The following is a 16,384-nucleotide window of genomic DNA, read 5'->3' as shown; positions in this document are numbered from 1 at the left end:
CAAGAGTTTTATTATATATCTGTGTCTGTTCAAAAATCTAAGGTGAAAATTATGCTCTCCACATTGCAGAATAAATTTCTACGCCACTTTAACATAAAAGAAATCAGCAGAATTCTTTATTATTCTTTTCTTGCCTCAAAGGAGTTGGTAAATCTGATGCCAATTTCAGTTAAGACTATTCCAGAAAGAGAGAGAGAGACAGAGACAAAATACCAGTTCAGATTCTTAATACATTTAAAAGTTGCTAAATGTTCCCAAGCAACATGTGGTGTTCTCACACCAATAAGACGAAAAATCATAAAGGTTGTAAATGATCATATTAGCAAACTTAATGCATTTTTTTCCAATTTGTTCCCATTAACGAGCACTGTTCCCCATAAATGTAGACTCCATTAGTTATTTCTTTTCTCCTAATCCTACTAAAAGCTGCTGGAAGCTGCTCATTAATAATTTTGATGCAGGATGTAGTTGTGGGCATATACTTTAAATTGCACACATAAGAAGGCACAAATTCATATTAACATTTTTTTAAACTGGAGTTCCTAATGATGAAAGGCAAATAGCGGGAGAAAGGCTGGAGCTATCCATATCGATGGCAAAAGGAATGGTTCCTTTTTCAAGCCCTTCTCATTAGCTGCTTAAAAGGTAAATACATTCTGCCTTGCTCAGTTTTGGGTGTCATATTAAAGACTAAACAATCTGTGATGCCTGATTTACCATTAGAGATGGAATAGAAAAGTTTTAAATAAATAAATAATAAATTAGGAATTTGTCATTAGGATTTCTTTAGTCAGAGGCATGAAAAGTGCTTTTCATCTGGATCATGTGGGCGAAACTTCACTACAGCTGTGCCAATGCTGGAAAATCTGGCTTGTTTCAATTTCACTTATTTTCTGCCCACTTCCAATCCAACGATTTCAACCTGGAAGCCCAAAACTGTATCGCTCTAGTGTGATTAGTGCAGATTACACTAGAATAATTAGGTATCTGGTTTCCAACTTGTGTAAATTGCACAAGTTGTGCAATTCTCCTTAGCAATTTTTGCTGGGTAAATCACAGCCCATCTTAGAGATGGAAGCCCACAAGCTGGTCATTGTACAGTGCAGTGAGTTGGCAGCAGCACAGGGCCGGCAAACCAGAATGGGGGACCTGGAAGTGAATCAAGAAAACCCATTGGATTTTCACTCCCAAACCCCACTCCGATGCCCACTCCCCACTCTAAATTTGACCGCCCCTTCCCTCCTCAGTCATAACCCTAACAAAAATCTCCACCCCACCCCACTCCTTAAGAAGACTTAGACGCAAAGCTTCTGCTCATGCCAGCATGTTCTCCTTACCATGTGGTGCCAGATAAACTAGTGATGTACGAAACACAATCTAAGAGATTCAGCTTCTTGAGAGCTAAGAGACTACCATACATGCCAATCACTGATCTTATTCCACCTGCTGTAGTTGTCACAGCCACTATTGGAATCTAAAAACAAACAAAGACTTAAAGACAAATTCTTCACACATTTCAGGAAAATGGGGAACCCTCCCCCCTGCCCCCGAGATTCACAATGACTGAGCAAACCTCTTCCTTTATTTGCATAGCTTGCACATCCAGTTCCTGCCATGTGTTGTAGGGGGAGCTGTTCTTGAAAGCCGTTTGGAAACTGCACTGTGGCAAGATTATGAGTGGTGTCAACCATGGTGAGGTTGGGGAAAGAGGAGGACACACCTCTTACCAATTCCTTAAATGCAAATCACTGGCTTCCAGTTTTTTTCCAGGCATAATTCAACCTAATTTAGGTGTTGACCTAAAAAGCCTGAGATCTAGTCAGTTATTAAGTTCATCAGAGGCTCTGCCCAGAATTGTTTCCACAACAAAAGCAGGGCCTTCTTATTTCTCACATTTCAGCTGTGAAATGTCTTCCTTCGATCAAGCATTTGCTCAGCACCTTCTTCAATGGCCTCTGAGAGCAAGTTAAAAACACTAGCAATTATCAAAGTGTTTAATGGAAGTTGAAGATCTTTTCAGTATGCTGTGATTGGATCTGGCACTTTTTAAATGTTGAGTGTTTGGTGCTGCTGTTGCATTCTATGGTTCTTTGATATTGTGGCTTTTGGACTCCTTTTTAATTTTCTGCTGCCTTTCTATAAAGTTTCTTTAATGTTATTGGCCTTATGTTATTAATGTTGTAGCAAACTACTCCAGGAACTAAGGCTGAGGAACAGGATAAGTAGGTTGCTTACCTGTAACTGATGTTCTTCGAGTGGCCATCTGTGCAGTCACACATATGGGTACTGCGCCTGCGCAGTGCCTGTGGCCGGAAGATTGACAGCTTACAGTTTTTGGCGGGAAGCTCCGCTCCCCCTTCCCCTCCCCCTGTGGCCTGTAAAGAGTGGAGCGTCCACCATTTTGTTCAGTCTTTGCGACCGAACATATGCTATCTTATTGAAAAAACTTTGGGTTTTTTTGTTTTGTTTTTTGTTTTTGTTTTTTTTAATGTCAGTACCGTGAAAAAGGGCATAGTTGGTACCAAAAGATGCATTCACTCACCGACACCGAGCGGTCGATGCATCCACTCACCGACACCGAGTGGGGCCGGCGGGTGGGTTGTGTGATTGCACAGATGGCCACTGGAAGAACATCAGTTACAGGTAAGCAACCTGCTTTTCTTCGTCGTGGCCTCTGTGCATCACACATATGGGTAGATTAACAAGCTTGCCATAAAGGAGGAGGGAAGGTGTCCTCATTGAAGAACGGAGGAGAGAACAGCTCTACCAAAGGAGCAATCCTGTCGAGCTCAAACATCGAGACGGTAGTGCCTGGCGAAGGTGCAAGGGTTCGCCCAAGTAGCGGCTCGGCAGATGTCATCAATCGGAACCCCGAATGCGAATGCAGATGAGGTTGCAACAGCTCTAGCAGAATGGCCTCGAGGAACTGAAGGCAGTTCGAGCTTAGCTAATTGATAGCATAAGACTATAGTGTGGACTATCCACTTAGAAAGTCTCTGCGGAGTGACTGGATCGCCCTGATCCCTAGCAGAATATTTGATGAATAGTTTATTGGATCGTCGAATAGACTCCGTTCGCGATCGGTAGAAGGCTAAGCAACAGCAAACATTGAGTGAATGCAAAGATCTTTCCAATGGAGTCGACGGTGACAGAAAAAAGGCAGGCAGCACAATGTCTTGTCCCTTATGGAAAGGTGTAGACACTTTAGGCAAAAAAGACGGGTCGAGGCGTAAAACGACCTTCTCCCTGTGAAAGTTTAAATAAGGAGGGTTTATGCAAAGCGCGCAAAGTTCACTGGCCCTCTGGGCTGAAGTGACAGCTACAAGAAACGCCGTCTTCCAAGAGACCAATTGAAGATCCACCATCGCCAAAGGTTCGAAGGGGGCCTTCATAAGGGCCTGTAGAACTACAGAGAGGCTCCATGTGGGCATAACCGGTCTAATTGATGGGTTAAGATTATATAGTCCCTTCAAAAATCTTTTGAGGATAGGATGAGAAAACAGAGGTGATCCATTGACTAAGCCACGATAGTAGGCTATTGCGGCTATATACACTTTAATGGACGGCGGCTTCAGTCCGGAATCGTGCAATTCCAGGAGGAACTGAAGAATCTGTTGAATGGATGAGAGGAATGGAGAGAACGAGCGTGACTCGACAAAGGCGGAAAAACGTTTCCATTATAGCCGTTAGCCTTATATGACTTCCTTGTGGACGGCTTTAAGGCAGAGTCGATGATATGCTGAATATCAGCGTGCAAAAATGTCGGATTCGGATTCGACAGGTCTTGTCTCGAACTGGATAGTACAGAGAGACCAGAGAGGGGGGAAGCACCCGAGTGATTGGGTTCGACAATCGGATCCGAGGTGGTCGAAGTCATCGTCGGTACCGACAGATTAGTAGAAGCTGTCAGATTCGTAACTTTCGAAACCGTCATCGGCACCAATGGCACGTCAGTCATCGAATTCGCCATGCTGTTAGGTTCAATGAGAGCAAATCTGGGTGGCGAAGTGCGCCGTCCACCTGTGTTATAAGATATGGGAGCAATGGAAGATGAAGAAATTCCCCGTGAGAGATGTCGAGTAGTTTCGCAAACCATGCTTGATGTGGCCACCAAGGGGCAACTAGTATCCCCAATGCTCGGTCATGCACTGTCTTTGCTATGACCCTCATCAGAAGAGGGATCGGAGGGAAGGCGTAGAAGTTCATATTGTTCCAAGGGATCATGAATGCGTCCCCTAGGGATGCATGTCCGATTCCCGCTCTCGAACAGTAAGCCTCGCACACCCTGTTCTGTTGGGTAGCAAATAAGTTCACGTCGGGAAACCCCCAGGGAAAAGGTGGTTGTGCGTATGGGGATCCAGTTCCCACTCGTGAGAGGTGAACATGTGCCTGCTGAGAAGATCCGCCTGCACATTGTCTACACCAGCTAGATGAACAGCCATCAGTGTGATGTGTCTCTGGATGCACCAGTCCCAAATTTTCATAGAAAGCCTGGCTAGAGTCGGTGACTTTGTTCCCCCTTGCTTGTTCAGATAAAAGACGGTAGCTATATTGTCCGAAGTTATCTGAACGATCTGATGATGAAGGATGTCCTCAAAAGAGCACAGGGCTTTGAAAACTGCCAGTAGTTCTAGGAAGTTGATATGATTCGTGGATTCTAGACGATTCCACATACCCTGGGTAGAGAGGCCGGAGCATATCGCTCCCCATCCTTGAAGAGACGCGTCGGTGCCAAGGGTAATCGTAGGAGGTCACGCCCTGAAGGGGACTCCTATCGTAAGATTGGTCTGTTCCAACCACCAACGCAGAGAGCGAAGCACGGAAGTTGGGATCCGAATCAGTCTCGACTGCGGATCTCTTTGAGGATGGTACACCTTGTTGAAAAAGAGTTGCAGTGGGCGAAGCCGAAGCCTGGCATGTGGAACTATGGCAACTGAGGCAGCCATATGCCCCAGGATTCTCTGGATAGACCTCACCGGGACCGTTCCCTCTCGTCGGATTCGATGGATGTGGCTGTTTCTGTCCTGAGGGAGGAAGGCTTTTTCCAACGTCGAATCCAAGTGGGCTCCAATGAAGGTGAGCGTCTGTGTCAGGAGAAGAGAAGATTTCTCAGTATTAATACGTAGGCCTAGACTATTGAGCAAGGCACAAGTTGTATGGATGGCCGCAAGGAGTCCTTCTCTGGACTGCGACATCAACAGCCAGTCATCGAGGTACGGATAAATTTGTATGCTCTGGAGGTGTAGGAAGGCACAGACAGGAGCCATGCACTTGGTAAAAACCCTCGGAGCCGTAGCCATTCCAAAAGGCAAAACTGTAAACTCATAAAGTTGGTTTGCAACTGCAAAACAAAGGAAACGCCTGTAACTTGGGTGAATTGAAATATGGAAGTAGGCATCCTTCAAGTCCAATGAGGCGAACCAATCCTCTCTCCTTAGCAATGGCAAAATGTTTTGAAGGGTAGTCATACGAAACTTTTTTGGTACAATAAACTTATTTAAGTTCCGTAAGTCCAAAATCGGACATAGACCACCATCCCGCTTAGGGACCGTGAAGTATCTGGAATAGAATCTGTGGAGTCCGTCAGGTGGGAATACTTGACGAATCGCTCCTTTACGAAGAAGTTGATGTATTTCGTCGAGCAGTACCGGTGAACATGAAGTGGACCGGATCGGACTCGACGGAGGAACGATGTCGAATTCTATTCGATAGCCGTGTTGAACGATGGACAATACCCACTGATCAGATGTGATGGACTCCCAAATGGGGAGTCGGCTTCGAAGCCGATCCCCAGATGAGAGGGGGGTGGGTATTGGTGGAGCATGAGGAATGGTTCGCCAGTCCCATCAACGTTGCCTCCAATCGTCGAAACGACGGCGGCCTTGTTGGAAGCGTTGTTGGGGCTGAGGATGACAGCGCTGCTGTTGCTGGTGGTGTTGTGGCTGCTGCCTCGATTGATATGATTGCCTGTAGGATGGACGATTCCAGGACCACTTACGTCTGGCATGGGACTGTATCTCCATCCTACATGCCGTCATCCTCGATTCATGCAGCTCCTTGAGGTCGGTGCGAGAATGGAAAAGCCCGGATCCATCGAAAGACATTCCTCGATCCGGCGCTTGGTTTCTTCCGGAAAATTACAATTCCGAAGCCATGCATGCCTTCAGAGAGAAACGGCACCGACCAAGGCCTGTGAGTCAGTATCCACGCGGTGCCTTGCCGTGGATGACTGCTGCACCACGACCTGCATGGCTTCCTTAATCAGGACCTTCGCGAGGTCACCCTGGTGGTCCGGGAGGGTGGAGGCAACGTTGTGCAGGCGCTGCATAATAAAGTATTGATACCTCGCCAACGTCGTCTCGTAATTTGATATACGGAGCCCCAAGCCTGAAGCAGTGCAGACTCGCCTAGCCAGGGAGTCTATTTTTCGGTCCTCTTTATCCCTTGGTGCTGTGTGCCCTCTCGCCTCTCTGCCCTGTGAGGATTCGACGACCGCAGAGTTTGGTTTGGAATGTTGGAGGAGGAAGGGGATGTCCTCCTCCTGAACCCTGTACATCGACTCATATCTTCTGGACATCGGCTGAGGTTGTGATGGCAAGTCCCAGGGCTGCGTCATCGCCTGCCGCAAGGTAGTTATCAGCAGCAGGACGATGGATGTTGATTGCTCCCCGCGGACGACATCGTAGAACTTGTCCGTCATCGGTCCTGGGCGCTGGGCAGCGTCGATGTCCAGGGACTGGACAAGTCTAGACATCAGCTCTGTAAAGGAGACATGGGACTCATCAGGCGACGCAGGACCCTGGGATGTCACAGCAATGTCCAGAGAAGTTGAGTCGACCTCCGAGTCGGCCAAATCAGCACCATAGTAGGGTGGGGCCGAAGAGGATGACTCCACCGGGGATGATGACTCCGCTGCTTCCACCCTGTGGGGATCGAGGTGATGCCTGCCTCTGATCCGATGAGCGCGGTTGGTCACGGGATGGAGGAGAGGATAGTGCCCTGGGAGCAGGGTAGTACCCTACGGAGCGCGGATCACCCCAAGTATGGTAGTAGGGGCAACGCCAGCTCTCCGGACGTTGCTCTGCAGAGCGGCTCCTCTGGCTCCCCGGTGGGGACAGTCCAACGTCCGCTTCTATTGTGACCACGGTCATGGGTGTCGGTGACCTTGCCCTAGGAGGGGAGTCCTAGATTTCCCCATCAGATATTGAACCCCGTAGAGTTGGAAGGGGTGCAGGTGGGAGGGCAACCACATGGCGGGGAGACCCTTGAGGGGTAACCCACATAGCCTCCTGGAGGAGCGGTTTGGGCGGAGTCAGTACCGTAAGCGCCACCGGTACCAACGGGCCCATCGGATCCGAGTCCCAATGTCGGGGATGGTCTGGACAGTCCGAATTCCTGGTTTTCTTGGGAGGCTTGGAGACCTTCTCCTTCCTGGCCTTTTTATGGCCTGCGGACTTCTCGGATTCGGCATGCTTCTGCTTTCCATGCTTCTTTTTAGGTGAAGCAGAGGGAGCCACCGAAGCAGACACACGTTCATCCGAAGGCCGTGAGGGTGGGGCCACAGAAGTGGAGCCAGGTTTTGGGACGGCAACAAGCGGGTCTGATTGCATCAGAGCCAGATCCCAAAGGAGTCTCCGGAGGCGGTTTTCGCGGTTCTTCCTGGCCTGCTTGGAGAAGGCCAGGCAATGCGCGCATTTATCCGTCCTATGCCCCTCTCCCAGGCAGAGGAGGCATAGGTCATGCGGGTCAGTTGGTGCCATTTTTGACCCGCAGTCCGCACATTTGTGGAAAGCTGCTCGCTGCGCCATCACAGAAGAAGAAGAGAGGGATAGTGCAGAGGGTAAGTGTGTGTGTGTGTGTGTGTGTGTATTCAGATAGATAGATTGAAAGTAGAAATAACAAGAGAAAAACTACGACAGACAATGAACTGGGAGCAAGGTTTTTTTTTTTTTTAGAAGAAAAAACTGGGAAAGAAGGACAATCGAGAGCAAGGTAACAGCTCTAAGCAAAAGTCGAAAACGGCATGAGGCACAGTGAATGGCGGTCGCAAAGACTGAACAAAATGGCAGACGCTCTGCTCTTTATAGGCCACAGGGGGAGGGGGAGCGGAGCTTCCCGCCAAAAACCGTAAGCTGTCAATCTTCCAGCCACAGGCACTGCACAGGCGCAGTACCCATATGTGTGATGCACAGAAGCCACGACGAAGAAATAAATGTTTTGCATAAATGAATACTTGTTTTGTTAGTTGGCTTTGGTGTATGGGAGTGGTTGGAATGGATCAGACTCAGCAAGACAGATGTATGGATAGAAAATATATTTTTATCAACCATATTCCGGCTGTACATTTTAAATACAGGTTACACCGCAGAACTGTAAAAAAAGATTTCTGAAATTTTCAAATTTGAATCACAGTGGTGGAATTCCTGAAACAAAAGAGGATTTTGGATAGTATTCTCAATCCCAAGGCAAGGCTCTTGAAAAAAAACCCTCATATCCATGTTCCCCAGTTAGAAAAAAATACAATGGTCATAGAATCATAGAACCATAGAATAGTAGACTTGGAAGGGGCCATGAAGGCCATCAAGTCCAACCCCCTGCTGTTTCAGGACACCAAGTTACACCATCCCACTCAGATGGCTCTCCAGTTTATTTTTGAAAGTCTCTAGTGTGCAAGAACTAACCACCTAGGCAGCTGGTTCCACTGTCATATTGTTCTAACAGTGAGGAAGCTCAATCTGGGTTGCCGCAACTTGAACTGATTATTTGTGTCCTACACTATGGCGTCAGCAAGAAAAGATCTTGAACTTCCTCTTTGTGAAAGGCTTTGAGGTACTTATAAAGGGATATCATGTCCCCTCTCAGTCTTCTCTTCTCAAGGCTGAAATGCCCAATTCTCCCAGTCTCTCCTCATAGGGCAATGTTCCCAAACCCTGGATTATTTTTGTAGCCCTCTGCTGGACCCTTTCTAATTTAGCTGCATCTTTCTTAAATCTTGGTGACCTGAACTGGACACAATATTCCAGGTATGGTCTGACCAGTGAGGAGTATAGAGGAATAACTACTTCTTGTGATTTGGAAGTAATACTTCTGTTAATGCATCCCAAAATAGCATTTGCCCTTTTGGCGGCTGCATCACATTGTTGGCTCATGTTTAGCCTGTTACTCCAAGATCTTTTTCTTTTTCAGTTCTATTCCCCATCTTGTATCGATGCATTTGGTTTCTTTTTTCTAGGTGGAGGACTTGGTACTACTTGGCACTATCTCATTCTGTTGCTTTCAGCCCAATGTTCAAGTTTATCAAGTTTGTCCTGGATCTTTATTCTGTCTTCTAGGGTGTTTGCTATTCCACACAATTTCGTATCATCTGCAAATATGATTATCTTTCCAGTAATAATGCTGAAAACTAACAGTTCATTCTCCTTCCAATAATATGTTCCTCAAAATGCTTCTAAAAATTCTTCCCAAAATCAGCTATCTAAAGCAGTCTTTCTCAACCTGGTACCTTCCAGAAATGTTTGAACTGCAACACCCAGAATCCCCAGTCAATGGCCCTGCTGGATGGGAATTCGGGCAGCTGCAGTCCAAATGCAGCTGAAGGCTGAAGGCCACCAGGTTGGGGAAGGCTGGTCTAAAGCAACCAGCCTAATGTAAGGCCAGCCCTGACGAGTCAAGCTGGCATTGGGCTGACATGAGCAGAAACTGAATGTGAGGACGCCAAACAGCTGCTAATGGGGAGGTGGAGTTTGGTCTTCCACTCCTTAGCCAATGGGATGCCTTAGGCAGGGGCAGGTGTGCATGTACCTGTAAGTCCCCTTTCTCTGCCCTCTGGCTTCAGGTGGTCATACCTCATCATCCTGCAGGTCTTCTTCTAGGCGAAGAACATTTTTCAAAGCAGCAGCAACATATTTCTTACGCTTGCAGATGAAATCCTGCTCCTCCGGACAGAGATCAAAACCCAGACGGATATCTAGGGGATTCTGGCTAGATCACAAAGACTCATATAATAAATCATATCAACTTTATGTACATTATGTAAGTATTATGCAGTAAATTCAGGATCTTCTTTTGGTAATTTGAACATATGAGAATAACAGCATAATAGTTATGTATGCTCATGTAACATTGCATTTAAACCCTAGATTTTGATTGAAGAAATCTGACTTCAGGATTTACCTCAAATGCTAGATTTCTCATTCCTATTTCCTGATTTTTCCTCTTCCTTTCCACTTTTTGAAACATGAATGAGAGTGACCTACTGAAAAGTCTGTTACAAGGCTGAGAGCAAAATGGTATTAAGGCACCTTGCACACTTTTGTTACCTTGTGAAACATTTGTTACATATCCTTGTCACAACGTGCAGTGGGATGGAAGTTAGTGGGTGGGAGGCTCAGGGTAGCTTTAACACTCAAAACAAGTTGTTTTTGTTTTGTTATTTGTGAATTCAGTTACTGTGAATTCAGAATTCAGTCACTCTGTAGCTAAAGCTTTCACAACAACATACAAAGTATGTTTGCTCTGGGGTTTGCTTTCAGCAGATCGTATTCAACATTCTTCATCAGTTGACACAGAATAATATTACATATTTGTCAACATCTAATAAAAAACTTTTCACAGGTGACACTTCATGGCTTGCATGGCTTGTAAGTGGAAGCATTATTCCACTTACATAAACCTACTGCTTGTGGAAGCCCTGGATATATCCTTCTGCAAGTGATCTCAACTCCAGCATTTTGATTCCACTAGCATAAACTGTTGTATATGTCATTGAACTACTCACACCATGAACTTAGACCATTGAACATTGTGTGAGCTATTGTGCAAACTCTCCTGCAAATCACTGCTCAAGGCTTGCACAACTTGTTCTGATTTCCTTAGGTTTGATGTTGTTCTAATTCATTTGCTGTGGATTGTACTCTGATCATTAAAGGAATGCCCAGAGTACAATCGATGGTTCTTAACCCCTGCAGAAGATAAACAGTCCCATCAATGTGACAACACCAGCCTTCAGCAGAACAGCACCAACTCTTGTCATTTTCCCACTAGCATAATAGATATAACATTCTAATATTTCATCTTTGATGATTGCCAAAATTAAAAAGAAAAGATAGCAACCAACATAAAGCTCATTAAATGGAAATAAAATGTTCCATCCAAACTTATGTTCCAATTTCAAATTCAAAAAATAGCATTCAAAATTCAAGCTATAAAAGTAGATATTGTGCCAATGTTCACAAACAGCTGTACCTTAAAACATCTGTTTCAGCTGTACCTTAAAACAGCTTCTCTTGAGCCTCTGCCTCCCACCATCCCCCCCCACACACACACACAGAGAGAAAGAGAGAGAGAGAGAGAGAGAGAGAGAGAGAGAGAGAGAGAGAGAGAACGAACGAACGAACTTCAGCAATATACACACAGCTAGCTAAAGACTGACAGAAGAAAATGAAAATTCAAGCGCTATGTGAAATTTCTTCCTGAGTGCACATGGGTGGGAATGGATCAAACTACTTATTTTTTTCTTTTTAAGCCATTTCAGAGAGCTGTAAATAAATTCTCAAATTTAAAATCTAGGCCAGGAAAATGCAGAACAGCAAAGTCAGCAGAATAATTACAAACAGAGAAGGGAAAGTTTTACCCATTTTCTGCGGTCATGAATACATTATATTCTTTGTCCTAAGAAAAAACAAACCAGAAATGTCATTACTTATTCATTCTAACTCATTTCTAAAATTTCCATCTTCTTCCAAGAAAATCTCTTTCTTTTGTCCAATTTGACAATAAGAGTAAACAAACTGCATTTCAAATCTTCATAACAGGATTCTAATCCATTAGAATCACACAATTTCATCAATTCTATTTTCACAAGGGAAATCTGCTTTGGAAACTGGTGATTTAGTAGAGTTATACAGACATGCTCATGTAGTTAACTTTAGATTGCCATGGATTCATCTGCACTTGTATTCATGGTACAACCATCTTGGCTTATTCACAATGCAAACTAGATAAGACAGCAGCAGTTCCATGTGTTTAAAGACAAAAGTGCACCAATCAAGCTGAATTTAGGGGATTTGAAAAACAAAAGAAGCCCAAAGGTAACCTGTAAATCCTTCTTCCAGCTGTGATAGGCTGGGCTGGTATGTCTTTTACTGCTAGACCACAGAATTTGTCAGTGTTCCTCTTTGAGATTTTTTGTTCACTCGCAGTGAACAAAATGCTAGCAGTGAAATATTAGCTCCCACCTTCCAGAGCAGGGAAAACTATACAAACTCTAAGCATTGGGCTTGCTGGATTAAGCTATCATTGCTGTAATCCTGGATCCACCTAGGAATAAGCAGCACTGAATGCAAACTTTCTTTGGAATAGATACATAAGGAATTGCACTGTAAGAATTGTTTTCTATATTGTGCACCATCTAGTGGCTAGCAGAGAAACAGTGGTGAAAACAGATATGGAAAACACTCTAAATATTGCACATGGAAGGACTCACGCTTGCTATGTTTACTTTCTCCCCCATAGGAAGCTGATGCAAAGGCAGAGTAAAGAATTTCCTTTCCCCTTTATTGGAGGAACACTGGAGAAAGAAAAAGAAATCATCATAATGCAAAATGGAATTGCCTTACCCTAAAAACTACCTGATCACTGTCCCAGTGAGCGGGGTGCAGAATACCCAGCAATTGATAATATTAGGTTGCATCTGGTGCTATTCTTAGACAAGACACATGAAAATGAATAGGACTTGTTAATTATGACTATGTCCTATTCGGTCCCTTTCATTTCAGGGGTCTCTTCTAAGTAAGAATGACATTAGATATAATCCATTGTATAAAGGACATATTCTACATTTCTGAGAAAATTTCCCAAGTTGTGTAATTTATTCTAATTAGAAGTAACAATCTAATTAAAACTGTACTGAAAGGCACCTTTAAAAATACTTTAAAATATATAAATTAAATAGCCAAGACTGTGTCTCATTAAAATCATTGGGTCTTACATTAGTCACAGTTAATTTGTGGTATCCATTTCAAGGGGTCATAACAATTTTCAGCTGGATTGGGGCCTTTAATTTTTGTATTTGCTGATAAGCAACTGACATGAGACATCGGTGGCTGTTGTTACATCCCATAAAGTCATCTCCAACTTACAGAGACCATAGGAATGAATGCCTGCTTAAATGACCTGTCCTTGACAGGAAGCTCCTTTGAAAACTCAAGGTTTTGGCTTCCTTTATGGAATCAGTCCATCTCATACTTGGTCTTCCTTTTCTTCTGCCTTCAATTTTCCCTAATGTTGTTTTCTCCAGTGAGTCTTCCTTTCTTATTATGAGTCCTACACACAACAGCATCATTTTTGCCACTGATGCTTCCAAGGAGAGTTCTGGCTTGATCTAGGATCCACATTTTTGTCTTTCTGTTGGTCTAGGGTATTCACAAAGCTCTATGCTAACAGCATCATGTTTTGAATGCATCAATTTTCTTCCTGTCACATTCCAGCTTTCACAGGGATCAGGAATGTAATACTGTGGATGAGTTTGACTCTGGTCTCCAGTGATCTTTTCTAGTTACTTCATTGCTGCCCTTCCAAGTCTCAGGCTTCTTCTAATTTCTTGGGTGCAGTTTCTCTTTGAATTGAAGACTGAGCCAAGGTATGTGTGTAGAAACTTCCATAATTTTGAATTCTTCATTGTTGGAAGTAAAATTCTGCCATTCTTCTGTAGTCTTGAGTTTTGTTTTTGTAACATTCAGCTACAGTCTTGCTTTTGCATGTTCTTTCATTTTCATCAGGAGTAATTTCAATTAATTGCAACTTAATGCCAATAACATGGTATCATCTGCTTATCTTGAATTATTAATATACCTTCAGCCAATTTTCACTCCTCCTTCTTCTGACCCTGATTCAGTTTTCTGTATATGTTCTAAATACAGATTGAACCGACAGGGAGATAAAAACAAGCCCTTGTCTGATGCCTTTACCTACAGGAAACCATTTTGGTTCTCCATATTCTGTCCTAACAGTAACTTCTTGTCCACAATACAGGTTACACATCAGGGCAATCAAATGCTGAGGTGCTCCCATTTCTTTCAGGACCACCCATAGGTTCTCATGATCAACACAGTCAAAGGCTGTTTCGTTCCCCATCTTTGCTGACATATTCTTGATTGGATTTGGACCAATTCAGTCCCCGTAGCTTGGAAAAGTTCTGTAGGTACCCTATTGACTTTCACTGTTTTATTCTTTCCAATTGCTTTCACTTCACTTTCCAATATTGCAGGTTCTTCCTCATAGGTTTCCTCTTCAAAAGAGTCTGTCGATTCTTCTATATATTCTGTATAGTTCTTCTGTATAGACCATTCCACGTGGGGTGACCCTGCAGAGAGACTCTGGTCTCCTGGCGACATTGTCTTCTTGCACTCTCAAACCCCTTTACCATATTAAGATGTGCATCTAAGAGGGGCACAGACTGTTGGGCCCTAAGTCTATGCAAAGGGTGGCATGCATGCTTTTTGTCTGTGAGTTTGCCATCTCAATGTTACATTGGTTGTCTACACTGACCTTATAATCATTCAGGACCTGTGTGAAATCCTTGTACCTTGTACACTGCTATCACCCTGCACCTGGGTAGAACAATGGTCAGAAGAGGAGAGCTTCCATTCTCCACAGAGGCTCTCTACATATGCTATGATGTTGACTTTCCAGTTTCCTGGATTACATGGAGAACATCTGCAGATGCAGGAGACTCTCTTCTTCTGACCAGTGACCTCCACTAGTATAGGGAGACAGAAACACGTGAGCTACAGCACTGCACTCCTGGTCCCTGAAAGTTGCTTTTATAAAAGTTTTCTACAGCTGAATAGGGCTGTTGAAATGTGCCCTTCTAAGAATGGTAACTTATGTGGCTTAGCTTGTTTTTTAATCAGCAACTTCAACAGGCTTCCTCTTTGTGGGATGGTCTGGGGGTTGTTAGTACTCCCCCTAGCAATGGGCCCTTGTCCCCTCTAACACCTGCTGTGGCCCTTTTGCACTGTCTTTTGAGGACAAAATCACTTTCCCCCACTGCAATCCTGATACTGTTGTTCATGCAATTCCTGTCTGATCCCAATTTTGTGGGATCGGTTTCAGTTACTGCCACCTAGACCCAACATGACTTGATAACGGCCACCCTAAATCAGCCTTGGTCACCCTGATTGAGAAAGAGAAAGGGGTATTGGAAGCCCTTCAGTAGCACAGACCATGGTATTCCCCTGGATTGAATCCATGACCTGTGCTTTAGAAGCAGTGCATAACAGCGGTTCTGGTTTTACCCACAGGGTGTATTTCAGTTAGTGCGGCCCAATGATGTGGACAAGGTGCTTGGACGAGTACGTCCCACCACTTGCCTATTGGACCCTTGCCCATCTTGGTTAATAAATAATTCCAAGCACGGGATTGGGATCTGGATCTTGGAAGTAGTTAACGCTTCTCTGAGGGAGGGTCGGGTGCCTTCCCCTTTAAAGGAGGTGGTAGTCCAACCAGTCCTGAAGAAAGCGTCACTGGATCCAGAGATGGTCACTAACTACAGACCAGTGGCCAACATCCCATTTCTGGGCAAGGTGTTGGAGCGGGTGTTGGCGGGACAACTCCAAGCACTCTTGGATGAAACTGATTATCTAGACCCATTTCAGTCCGGCTTCAGACCCAGGTACGGTACTGAATCTGCCTTGGTCGCCCTGTACGATGACCTGTGCAGGGAGAAGGACAGGGGGCTTGCGTCCCTGTTGGTTCTCCTGGACCTCTCAGCAGTTTTTGCTACCATCAACCATGGTATCTTTCTGGATAGGCTAGCGGGATTGGGGGTCGGAGGCACTGCTTTGCAGTGGTTCCGCTCCTATCTCAGTGGCCGATTCCAGAAGGTGGTGCTGGGGTACTATGGCTCTGCACCATGGCAGCTATGCCATGGAGTACCGCAGGGATCCATTTTGTCCCCTTTGCTGTTTAACATCTACATGAAACCGCTGGGAGAGGTCATCAGGAGGTGTGGGCTGTGGAATCATCAGTACGCTGATGATACCCAGCTCTACCTATCGTTTTCCACCAATCCAGGTGAGGCAGTGACTGTGCTGAACCGGTGCCTGGTCGAGGTAATGGGCTGGATGAGGGCCAATAAACTGAAGCTCAATCCAGACAAGACGGAGGTCCTGTTGGTTGGCGGATCAGGCTTCGGAGACGGGGGACTTAACCTAGTCCTGAATGGGGTTGCACTCCCTCTTAGGGACAAGGTCCGCAGTTTGGGAGTGCTCCTTGACCCGGAGCTTTCATTGGAAGCTCAGGTGACAGCGGTGGCGAGGAGCGCTTTCCTTCAGCTTCGGCTGTCACCTGAGCTTCCAATGAAAGCTCCAGGTCGAGGAGTACT

General features: G+C 45.0%; 1 protein-coding gene across 1 annotated transcript in view; it reads right to left on the bottom strand.

Moving 5' to 3' along the window:
- LOC123026284 (cytosolic phospholipase A2 epsilon-like) overlaps positions 1-16,384 on the bottom strand; it is a 55,685-nt gene that overhangs the window by 12,669 nt on the left and 26,632 nt on the right. The window contains exons 9-12 of the mRNA XM_044435717.1: positions 12,485-12,568; positions 11,633-11,670; positions 9,846-9,981; positions 1,338-1,474 (exon numbers count right to left, since the gene is read on the bottom strand). Of these exons, the coding sequence (XP_044291652.1) occupies positions 1,338-1,474; positions 9,846-9,981; positions 11,633-11,670; positions 12,485-12,568 (395 nt within the window). The remainder of the gene's footprint in view (positions 1-1,337; positions 1,475-9,845; positions 9,982-11,632; positions 11,671-12,484; positions 12,569-16,384) is intronic.

Source organism: Varanus komodoensis, unplaced genomic scaffold (genome assembly GCF_004798865.1).
Source record: "Varanus komodoensis strain SLA01 unplaced genomic scaffold, ASM479886v1 scaffold3, whole genome shotgun sequence".
Taxonomy (NCBI): domain Eukaryota; kingdom Metazoa; phylum Chordata; class Lepidosauria; order Squamata; family Varanidae; genus Varanus; species Varanus komodoensis.
The sequence above is the reverse complement of the archived record's forward strand: the minus strand, read 5'-3'. Positions and strand labels throughout refer to the sequence as shown.